At 47.0% G+C, this 12,066-nt stretch overlaps 1 protein-coding gene across 6 annotated transcripts in view; it reads left to right on the top strand.

Annotated features, from left to right (window-relative positions):
- Nucleotides 1-12,066, top strand: part of ANKS3 (ankyrin repeat and sterile alpha motif domain containing 3) — a 39,296-nt gene that overhangs the window by 10,060 nt on the left and 17,170 nt on the right. For all 6 annotated transcript variants that reach the window (XM_058157599.1, XM_058157598.1, XM_058157600.1 and 3 more), the window contains 6 exons: nt 1,301-1,413; nt 3,317-3,484; nt 4,849-4,973; nt 6,553-6,694; nt 7,734-7,906; nt 9,905-9,990. In XM_058157599.1, coding sequence (XP_058013582.1) covers nt 1,301-1,413; nt 3,317-3,484; nt 4,849-4,973; nt 6,553-6,694; nt 7,734-7,906; nt 9,905-9,990 — 807 coding nt within the window. The remainder of the gene's footprint in view (nt 1-1,300; nt 1,414-3,316; nt 3,485-4,848; nt 4,974-6,552; nt 6,695-7,733; nt 7,907-9,904; nt 9,991-12,066) is intronic.

Raw genomic sequence — 12,066 nt, 5'->3', positions numbered from 1 at the left:
GATGGCTCTGGCCTCATCTCTGCCTCCGACCCAGAGTCCTTGTCAGGGCTTTCCCCTGACTCCAGGACTGGCCCATTGTCCTCCCCAGCCTCCTCACTGTCTGACTCCGCTGCCAGCTCTGCAGGCTGCTGGCAGACCACAACAGCTATAATCATCATCATCTTTTAACGACCCCATAATCCCTTGCATCGGGGTGGAGTCTGGGCAACTAAATGGATCTGAGTGTTTACTGGCCAGATGCCCTTCCTGTCGCCAATGCGGAGTTATATTCAGCAGATATATACTCAGTGTGCCCAGAGAGAGAGAAATATCTGCCTCTACCTAGGATCGAACTCACAGCCTCCTGATTGTGAGGCGAGAGCTCCGCCTCTAGGCCACCGCACCACTCCTCAGTGAAAATTATAATACTGACCTAAAATTGAGAGATATGCCCCTTGTTTCTGTCAGTCAGTACCTGACTTATATTTTTTTTTTAAATTTTTTTATTACTTTTTTGAAACAAACAAAAAAAAGAAAATACATTATTACACCCTTGTGCTATACATAAAAAAAGGAAGATTTGGGTTTTCGGATATATCCTCACGATCGCCAAAATCCACGTTCTCGAGGTACAGGTACCGAAGCGTCCAATGTTCCAAGCGCAAAGTCCACAAATGGTTTCCAAGTCTTCCAGAAAATATCTTCTTTATACACACCACTTCTAATTTTAATATCACATGTCATTTTATCATTTAAAGCTAATTTCCACATTTCAGAATTCCACTCTTCTATTCTAAAAATCACATCTAGTTTCCAATATCTAGCTATTATAATTCTACCTATTATAATCATAATTCTAATCAATTCTTTTTCATATTTTGTTAATTCTATTTCCTTAATTACCAACAATAATATAGTTTCCACTCTCAATGTTATTACTTTCCCCATCATTTCAAATATCATTTTCTCCAATTGTTGCCAAAACTTTTTAACCTTATCACATTTATACCACATATGTTCATAAGTCCCCAATTCCAGTCACTTTGGATCTACTCGGCTGCTTGGAGAAAGAAAATAGCTAATTTCTAATTCTGTTTGTATTTGCCTTTGCAAATCACACATGATATTAGAGGGGACGAAATTCTCGATTCCCCTGTTCCTTTCTTCTTTGCCACCGCACCACTCCTCAGTGAAAGTTATAATACTGACCTAAAATTGAGAGATATGCCCCTTGTTTCTGTCAGTCAGTACCTGACTTATATAAAGATTGCTGCTCCATTGGGTCTGAAAGTGTCTCTTCTGTCCCTTCTTACCATTTCAGAAGAGAATTCCTTCTTCACAAATGACGTGGGCGTCATCCGGACCAGCAGCAGCAGTGAAGGCCTGGCCAGAATTGTGGGGATCAGCAGCGAGGGCTCCTTAGAGAGCAATGAGGTAAGGAACTTGCAACACATGAGCAATCTCGGGTGGACTCGGGAGCTAAGCAGAATTGGGCTTATTCCCTCCAGATTGAGAAGACCGATTTTATTTTAGTTGCCAAGGAAACCGCATGTGTCGCCATATAGTTACTGGGAGTTCAACTTGACTTAAAGCTGTCTTAAAAGTGGAGAACAAATACATATTCTTGGTGCGGAAGAGAAGAATCTTGGTGGCCCAGTGGTTAGAATGCAACACTGCAGGCTAACTCACTGCCCAGTGCCAGGAGTTCGATCCTGACCGTCTCAAGGTTTACTCGTGTCCCACTCCTCTGCTGACAGCCGGGTCAGGGAAATCCGAATCAAGCGTGCCTCTGCAGCTCTGCCAAAGTCCTAGCAAAGTCCTCAGGGCAGGCAGGAGACCAGCAAGTGACTTCAGCAAGATATGTTTAGACTTTGCCTGACTCAGAGAATGCCAGAAAGCAGGTCCTTTATATAGGCCATGGGGTGTGGCTCCATGACTCAGCACTTATCCAGGCCTGCCCCTCCCTTCCTTCTGTTGCCTCCGTCTATCAAGTCTTCTGACGCGAGGGTCACTCCAGTCTGCAGCTGTTGGCAATTGACCTCCCTCAGGCTCACATGCTGTGGAGGAGGGGGAGGGGTCTAGTTGCTCCGTTTGCCTGGGCATGGAGCCAGGGCTGGGGCCGGGAGGCATACTAGGACATTCCTCCGTGTTCGGAAGCAGATAAGAAGGCCCCGGCTGTGGGGAGATCGGACGAGACACAACAGGTAAAACGAGGACCCAGATTGTTGGGGGCGAAGAGGATGACTCTGCAAACCGCTTAGTGAGGGATGTGAAGCACTGTGAAGCGGCATGTAAGTCCAAGTGCTATTGCTGACACTTGGAACAGATCTTGGTGGTCTTCTAGTCCAGCCCCGTGCTCAAGCAGGAGACCCTATACCAGGGGTGAAATCCAGCAGGTTCTGACAGATTCTGGAGAATCAGTAGCGGAAACTTTGAGTAGTTCGGAGAACCGGTAGCGGAAACTTTGAATAGTTTGGAGAACTGGCAAATACCACCTCTGGCTGGCCCCAGAGTGGGGTGGGAATGGAGATTTTGCAATATCCTTCCCCCCAGGAGTGGGGAGGGAATGGAGATTTTGCAGTATCCTTCCCCTGCCACGCACATCAAGCCACACCCATCAAGCCCACCAAGCCACGCCCACAGAACCGGTAGTTAAAAAACAAAAGTGGATTTCACCACTGCCGTCTACCATTTCAGAGAAACGCCTGCCCAATCTCTTCTTAAAAACCTCCAGTGTTGGAGCACCCACAACTTCTGAAGGCAAGCCATACCACTGATAATTGTTCTGGGAATTTCTCCTCAGGTGTAGGTTGGTCCTGTCCTTCATTAGTTTCCATCTGTTACTTCTTTTCTGACCCTCAGGTGTTTTGGAGCAGGGCTCTCCAACCTTGGTCCCTTTAAGACTTGTAGACTTCAACTCCCAGAGTTCCTCAGCCAGCTTTGCTGGCTGAGGGACTCTGGGAGTTGAAGTCCACAAGTCTTAAAGGGACCAAGGTTGGAGAGCCCTGCTTTGGAGAATAGCTTGACTCCCTCTTCTTGGTGACAGCCCCTCAAATATAAGAATGCTGCTATCATGTCACCTCTTAGCCCTGTTCATTAAACTAGAAGTCTTTAAAGTACACTTGAGGATGAAATTGCTCCTTGAAAAGAATCCTAATCCTTTTTCTACTTGTGAAAATAAAAAAAGCGATGACCTCTGTGGCGCTTCTGAAGGGGTTAACAATTGACCTTTGTTAATGGAGGATGGTCCTGCCATCTTAATCTAACACACCTGGGTTTTTGAAGAAGGCTGCTTTCGCTGAGCTTATCCCCTTGTCCTCCTCCTCAACGTGTGCAGGATTCTGACTCGGCAGCCAAATCCTCCAGCCGAAAACATGCCAAGAGTTCCATGAAGGCCAAGAATCGCTATGGCAACAGTGACACTCAGTGGCCTTGGAAAGCCAAGGCCTCTGCTCAACACCACGGCCCGTCTAATGATGGAACGCCCTCCTCTGCTGGACCACAGGTAACTCTCAGTCCCGGCAAGGCTAGCAAATACAGGAAAGAAGAAGCATTTTGGCATTTCTTTTTATTGATAGTTGGGTATCGTAGGAGAATTTTGAGAACCTGCCAAAACAATTATCCATGTCAAGGTATACGTAGAACAGTGTTTCTCAACCTTGGTGTCTTTAAGGTGGTGTGGACTTCGATTCCCAGAATTCCCCAACTAACATGCTGAGTGGGGAATTCTGGGAGTTGTGTGTTGTAAGAGAATGTTGAGAACCTTCTCAAATAATTTATCCATTCAAGATGTACATAGAATAGAATAGAATAGAATAGAATAGAATAGAATAGAATAGAATAGAATAGAATAGAATAGAATATTTTATTGGCCAGGTGTGATTGGACACATAAGGAATTTGTCTTTGGTGCATATGCTCTCAGTGTACATAAAAGAAAAAATACCTTCTTCAAGAATCATAAGGTACAACCCTTAATGATAGTCATAGGTTACAAATAAGCAATCAGGAAACAACAATATAAATCGTAAGGATACAAGCAACAAAGTTACAGTCATACAGTCATAAGTGGAAGGAGATGGGTGGTGGGAACAATGAGAAGATTAATAGTAGTGCAGATTTAGTAAATAGTTTGACAGTGTTGAGGGAATTAGTTGTTTAGCAGAATGATGGCGTTTGGGGAAAAACTGTTCTTGCGTCTAGTTGTTCTAGTGTGTAGTGCTCTGTAGCGTCGTGTTGAGGGTAGGAGTTGAAACAGTTTATGTCCAGGATGTGAGGGGGTCTGTAATATTTTCACAGCCCTCTTTTTGACTCATATAGTATTTCTCAACCTTGGCCATTTTAAGGTATATGGACTTCAACTCCCAGAATTCTCCTGAGGCTAGAGAATTCTGGCAGTTAAAGTCCACAAATCTTAAAGTTGCCAAGGTTGAGAAACATTGACCTAAAGTAATTAAGGGGGGTTATTCAGAGCTGTTTTGGTCATACTTCTTCCCTTCCCTGAACTGAGGATTCTGTTCTGTAACAGTTCTCCTCCCTCCCACATGTTCCCATAGTCTACCTGACATTCCATCACAAAACTCACAACTCCTCAATTCCAGGTTGCTTTTACTCCTTGATTAGTTTCCATCCATTGTTTCTTGTCCTGCGCTCTGGGGCTTTGGAAAATAAATTGAAACACACACACCCCTTCCTCTTTGTGGCAGCCCCTCAAATATTGGAACGCTGCTATCGGGTGATGTTGACTTCGTGCAGCAGCTGATAGGAATGGTGAAATTTTTGTCAGAGCTGGAACCGCGCAAGTCCTTTTCCCTTGAGTTTTAACCCTGCTTCCTGACGATCTCTTCCGCTTGCTTCTCCTGGCCTGCAGGATCTGGCCACCTTCCTAGACCAGATTGGCTGCCTGAAGTACTTGCAAATCTTTGAAGAGCAAGATATTGACCTCCGCATCTTCCTGACTTTAACGGAGAGCGACCTCAAAGAGATCGGCATCACGTACGTGGATTTCTATGCTAGGAAGATTGGACCCAGAACCAGGGGTGAAATGCTCGCGGTTCGGACCGGATCAGCAGATCTGGTAGCGATGGCGGCGGGTGGTTTGGAGCACCGGTAGCAAAAATCCCTGCACCCACCCACCCCAATGCCCAGCTGAGCCATGCAATTGTCAGAGCCTTTTTTTTTACTTTTAAAAGCATTTTTTTACAACCTATTTGGCTGAATAGGTTGTTAAAAAATGCTTTTAAAGGGTTAAAAAAAGGCTCTGACGATCCAGCTGAAGCCTGCTAGGCAAAAAATGGGGGTGTAGGCAATAAATGGGATGGAGGGTTTGTTTTTGAGAAAGAGAGAAAAAGAGAGAGAGAGAGAGAGAGAGAGAGAGAGAGAAAGAAAAAGAAAGAAAGAAAGAAAGAAAGAAAGAAAGAAAGAAAGAAAGAAAGAAAGAAAGGGAAAAAAAAGGAGAGAGGGAGGGAGGAAGGAAGGAAAAAGGGGAGGAAGGAAGGACTACAAACCTGGCACTAGACACAGCTTCAGAGGATAATCCACGGCTGGAAGGGACCTGGATGTCATCTAGTCCAACCCTGTTCCAGCAAGACATTGTTTCTGTCTTTTGATCCCTCAGTCACATGGTTATATAGCCACGCCCACCCAGTCACATGACCCCACCAAGCTACGCTCACCCATGGCCACAGAACCGGTAGGTGTAGATTTCACCACTGCCTGGAACCATGCAGTTTTCCTGCCAGATAGCCTGTCCCTCAATCCTTCACATCTTCTGTTTTGGCCCTGTATGTTCCTTACCGATAAGAGAATCGGGTTGCATTCATTTTTTTGAAGAAAAAAACAGTAGTTCATTTGACTAACGGTGTGACTGTATGCAGCAACCTTCTGGACACGCTTGGTGCCAAGTGGGTCTTTGTGGTGCAGTGGTTAGAGTACAGTACTGCAGGGCTACTTCTGCTGACTGCTTTTGGCAGTTCGAATCTCACCAGGCTCAAGGTTGACTCATCATTCTGAGGTGGGTCAAATAAGGACCCAGATTATTGGGGGCAAATACGCTGACTCTGTAAACCTCTTAGAGAGGGCTATAAAAGCCCTGTGAAGCGGTATATAAGTAAGTGCTATTGCTGTTGCCATTGACTCAGCCTTCCATCCTTCTGAGATGGGTCAAATGAGGACCCAGATTGTTGAGGGCCATAGGCTGACTCTGTAAACCGCTTAGAGGGGACTGTAAAGGCACCGTGAAGCGGTATATAAGTGCTATTGCTGATTAGCTATGTTGGCACAGAATGCAGTATTGCAGGCTAATTGTGCCAACTGCCAGCAGTTCAATCCTGACCGGCTCAAAGTTGACTCAGCTTTCCAGTCAGTAAAATGAAGACCCAGATTGTTGGGGGCAATATGCTGACTCCGTAAACCACTTAGAGAGGGCTGTAAAGCAGTATATCAGTCTAAGTGCTCTTGCTCTTGCTATTGTGGGAGAAGAGACAGGTCCATCCAACAAGAGGCTGCTTCGTTGTGCCTGCAAACATCTCTGGTGGGAGCTTTCCTTCTGATTCCTGCTTACTTTGCTGTGTAGGCTCTTCGGACCAAAGAGGAAGATGACCTCCGCCATTGCCCGATGGCACAGCAGTGCCCGACCACTGAGCGATGCCCTTGAGCTGGCCTATGCCGACCGTCTGGAAGCCGAAATGCAAGAATTGGCCATCCAGCTTCACAAGGTGAAGCACCCAACTCCTCTAGCGCGTTCGGAAGGAGATGAAAGATGCTCTGTTGCACTCTGTTTGTGATGCGTATGTGTCAGTTGGGTGCCTCCTTGGTTTAGGTCCCTGAAGTACCGAGAGAGTGAGGTTGAAATGCGGGTCCTTTAGTTCTTTTTCTCTTCAAGTCAGAGGAAGTCCGGCAGGTGAAAAGATGGAAGTGGATTTGGTATTAAGAGTTAAAAGCTTCATCAGATTTTGACTGACAGAACAGGGGTGTCAAACAGGGGTGTCAAACAAAAAGGGCCTCTGTGGCTCAGACTGGTGAGACAGTCTGTTATTAACAGCAGTTGCCTGCAATTACTGCAGGTTCAAGCTCCACTAGGCCCAAGGTTGACTCAGCCTTCCATCTTTTATAAGGTAGGTAAAATGAGGACCCAGATTGTTGGGGGCAATAAGTTGACTTTGTATATAATATACAAATGGATGAAGACTATTGCTTGACATAGTGTAAGCCGCCCTGAGTCTTCGGAGAAGGGCGGGATATAAATGCAAAAAAAACCAAAAAACTTATGGCTAGATCCAGCCTGCGGGATGCTTAGATCTGGCCCGTGAGGCTGCCCTGGAAACAGCGAAAGTCCAGCCTGCAGTACCTCTGCCAGCAAAAACGGAGCTCAGGGGGGCCTCTGTTTTCACTGGCAGAGGGCTGCAGGAAGCCGTCCCAGCCGAAAACGGATCGAGCTCCATTTTTGCTGGCAGAGGTCTGCAGGAGGCCGTCCCAGCCAAAAATGGATCGAGCTCCATTTTTGCTGGCAGAGGGCTGCAGGAGGCCATCCCAGCTGAAAACGGAGCTTGGGAGCCACAGGCGCCCCCTCCCCAACATGAGTGAGGTCAAACTGGCCATGCCCCCCTCCCAAGGTCAAACACGACCCTGATGCGACCCTCAATGAAATCGAGTTTGACACACACATACACCCGACATAGAACATCATCAGAGTTGGACTCTGGTTGGACACAAAGCACTGGACTCTAGTCTGTTTTTTCCTGTCTTTCCTTGCAGAGGTGTGAGGAAGTCAAAGGGCTGAAAGGACAGGTGAGCCAAGAGCAGGAGCTGCGAGCGGTGGTCGAGAGCTGCCTCATGGAGCAGGATGTGGCCTGGAGCAACACCCAGGCTCGAGTCCAAGAAGTCCAGGGCATCACCAGAAGTGCTGGGTTCCTCCTGGAACAGATGCGGTGAGTGAGCCTTCAAGGGGACGCCATTTACTCCCCTTGAATTCCCTTCCTTGCTCTTCCCCTCTTCCCGAGCACTGGTGCTCATAGCGTCATGGCAAGAATTAGAAAAGCAGAAGGCTCAGGTGGCTTTTCTTAGAGGACTGTTGTTGTGACCCAGGCCCAAGTAGGTAGTACGAAACACAGTCAGTGTAAAAACAAATGAAGTTTTTTCGAACAGCTGAGAATTACAGAGTTCGTTGCAGTAGTTCGACTAAATAAAAGCAAATTCCTCCCAACACAATTCCTCAGTCCTATCACCAACCTTGGTCCAATTAGGCAAACTGCCAAAGGCCTTTCTTGGCAAAAGTTCAGAAGACACCGAAACAAATGCAACAAGACAAAGCTATCAACGTTGTTTTCCAACAAAGAGCTCAAACGCCATTGCTGGTCTTTTAAACCTTATGGGAGGGGCCAATCATCTCTTGGCTCTACTCCTGAGTCGTCCTCTTTGCTTGAGCTGCTCTTGCCTTCTGGCAGCTCTTCTCATGCGTGCATTAGGAACAGGCTCCTCCTGTTCCTCTGCCTCACTACTATCAGCCTCTGGAGGCCACACCTCACTCCCCGATGGCCCTGGCCTTACCTCTGCCTCTGACGCAGAGCCCTCATCTGGGCCTTGTCTAGTCTCCAGGACTGGCCCACGCTGTTCCTCAGCCTTATCACTGTCTGACTCCGTTGCCAGCTCCACAGGCTGCTGGTGGACCACAACAACTCTTCCGTTCCAGGGCTCTACTTGGGATGCTGCCTGAGAAGCAAGCAATGCTGTATAGCGGGGAAGTGGGGGGGGGCTCCAAACGTGGCAACTTTTAAGACTTTTAATTCCTCAATTCTGGCAGTTGAAGTCCACAAGTCTTCAAGTTGCTGAGTTTGAAGTCCACCAGTCTTAAAAGTTGCCGAGTTTGGAGCTCCCCACCCCACCCCCGCTGTATAAAAAACATTGACTATGGGATAGGAAGACAAAACAGTCCTCAATGGCATAGGGCCGGGCTATCTACGGGACCGTCTGCTGCCACCGATTGCCTCCCACTGACCCGTGCGCTCTCACAGGGAGGGACTCCTTAGGGTGCCGTCAGCCAGGCAGTGCCGACTGGCGACGCCCAGAGGGAGAGCCTTTTCTGTGGGGGCCCCCATCCTCTGGAACGAACTTCCCCCAGGTTTTCGTCAACTTTCCGACCTTCGAACCTTTCGCCGCGAGCTTAAGACACATCTATTTATTTGCGCAGGACTGGACTAGAATTTTAAATTTTAATTTGGTTTTAATAATGGGGTTTTATTATTTTTATTGCAATTTTTAATATTCGGCCTTATTTAATAAGTTTTTTAAATTGGTGTTTTATTTTGTATTTATACGCATGTTTTTATTAGGCTGTAAACGGCCCTGAGTCCTTCGGGAGATAGGGCGGTATACAAATGTGATTAAATAAATAAATAAATAAAAATCAATTTATAAGCGTAATTGGGACCACAATTTCCATTGCCAAGCAAACGATTATTAAGTGAATTGCACCTAATTTTACAACCTTTTTTTTTTTTTGCCATGGGTGTTAAGGCAATAGCTGCAGTTGTTAAATGCTAATCATGCGGTTGTTAAGCAAATCCGTCTCCCCTCCCCCCCCCCCCCCAATTGACTTTACTTGTCAGAAGCTGTCTGGGAAGGTCATAAATGACGATCACACAATCCCAGGATCCTGCAACTGTTGTAAATACATGTTGGTTGCCTGAATTTGGATCACATGACCGTTGGGGGAATGCTGCGATGGTCATAAATGCGAGGACCAGTCCCTAAGTCACTTTTTTCTGTACCCTTGTAATATCAAAGGGTTGCTGAATGATTGGTTGTAAATCGAGGACTTCTCTGTTATCCTTCCACGAGAATAATCCTGTTTCTTGTGGCTTCTCTGCTTCTGTGTGTGATTTTCTTTCATAGAAACCTCTTGATGTCCTTCTGGTTTCTCTTTTAAGGGCCTGTCAGGCAGAGCTGGCTTCCCGGATCAACCAGGAGGAGGCAGGCGGCCAGAGATCGGAGATCAGAGCACAGCTAGAAGCCAGTAAGTGGGATATGCAATTCTCACACATGGTATCTGGGCTAAGTTTCCTCTTACTCCTGTGGAATCTACTCCTTCCCTCTTGAGAATGCACTTCCTGCCTAACTACATTCTTTCACAACTTGAAACCAACTCTCCTTTTTTCCTATTCTGTCAGAGTTCGTTGCAGAAATCACATCCCGAAGGCACACACAGATAACCGATGCAGCAGGATTCATTAACTTCTCTTTATATAAAACAGAACACATGAAAATAAATATACAATACCAATGGCTGATTCTTCCAATGTGGTAGAGAGGAGAGATCGGTTTCAGTTTAGAGCTCAGAGCAGACAAGACCAGACTAGTTTCGTTTTAGAGCTGAGCACAGAACTAAGTACAGACAAAGAGAGCCTCCTCTAGACAGAGCAGTTAAGCTAAGCCTAAACCACGCCCAGGATCCTTTCAGTTTCAGTTTTCAAAACAGTTCCCATTGGCTGACCTTGTTACTATGCCTATTCATTGGCTGACCTTGTTACCAGGTCTCTGCCAATTCATGAATAGTCTGTCATATTCCTCCTTGGTGACGGGGTGGCGCAGTATTGCAGGCTAATTCTGCTGACTGCCAACTGCAGTTCAGTTCTCACTGACTCAAGGTTGACTCAGCCTTCCCTCCTCCCGAGGTTGGTAAAATGGGGACCCAGATTGTTGGGGGCAAGAAGCTGACTGTAAACCGCTTAGAGAAGGCTGCAAAGCACTGTGAAGCGGTGTATAAGTTTAAGTGCTATTGCCCTTCCTTCCTTCCTTCCTTCCTTCCTTCCTTCCTTCCTTCCTTCCTTCCTTCCTTCCTTCCTTCCTTCCTTCCTTCCTTCCTCGGTGCACAGTGATTAGAATGCAGTGTTGCAGGCTAATTCTGCCCACTGCCAGGAGTTCGATCCTGACCGACTCAAGGTTGACTCAGTCTTTCATTTATTTATTTATTTATTTATTTATTTATTTATTTATTTATTTATTTATTTATTTATTTATTCAAATTTTTATAATGCCCTATCTCCCAAAGGACTCAGGGCGGTTTACAGGCCGGTAAAAAATACAAATATAATACAAGGTAAAACACTAAATTAAAAAACTTATTTAAATAGGCCAAAATTTAAAATTACAATTAAAATGATATAAACCCCATTAAAATTAAATTTAAAATTAAAATTCTAGTCCAGTCCTGCACAGATAAATAGATGTGTTTTAAGCTCGCGGCGGAAGGTTCGAAGGTCAGGAAGTTGGCGGAGTCCTGGGGGAAGTTCATTCCAGAGGGTGGGAGCCCCCACAGAGAAGGCCCTTCCCCTGGGTGTCGCCGGTCGGCACTGCCTGGCGGACGGCACCCTAAGGAGTCCCTCCCTGTGAGAGCGCACGGGTCGGTGGGAGGCAATAGGTGGCAGTAGATGGTCCCGTAAATAGCCCGGCCCTAAGCCATGGAGCGCTTTGAAGATGGTTACCAAAACCTTGAAGCGCACCCGGAAGGCCACAGGCAGCCAGTGCAGTCTGTGCAGGAGTGGTGTCACATGCGAGCCACGAGGGGCTCCCTCTATCACCCGCGCAGCCGCATTCTGGACTAACTGAAGCCTCCGCGTGCTCCTCAAGGGAAGCCCCATGTGGAGAGCATTGCAGTAATCCAGGCGAGATGTCACGAGAGCATGAGTGACCGTGCATAGGGCATCCCGGTCCAGGAAGGGGCGCAACTGGCGAACCAGGCGAACCTGGTAAAAGGCTCTCCTGGAGACGGCCGTCAAATGGTCTTCAAAAGACAGCCGTCCATCCAGGAGAACACCCAAGTTGCGCACCCTTTCCATTGGGGCCAATGACTCGCCCCCAACAGTCAGCCGCAGTTGCAGCTGACTGTACCGGGGTGCCGGCATCCACAGCCACTCTGTCTTGGAGGGATTGAGCTTGAGCCTGTTTCTCCCCATCCAGACCCGTACGGCCTCCAGGCACCGGGACAGCACTTCGACAGCTTCGTTGGGGTGGCCCGGTGTGGAAAAGTACAGCTGAGTATCATCAGCGTACAGTTGGTAACTCACACCGAAACCACTGATGATCTCACCCA

Source organism: Ahaetulla prasina, chromosome 14 (assembly GCF_028640845.1).
Source record: "Ahaetulla prasina isolate Xishuangbanna chromosome 14, ASM2864084v1, whole genome shotgun sequence".
Lineage (NCBI taxonomy): Eukaryota > Metazoa > Chordata > Lepidosauria > Squamata > Colubridae > Ahaetulla > Ahaetulla prasina.
This window is presented reverse-complemented; position numbering and strand designations above follow the sequence as displayed.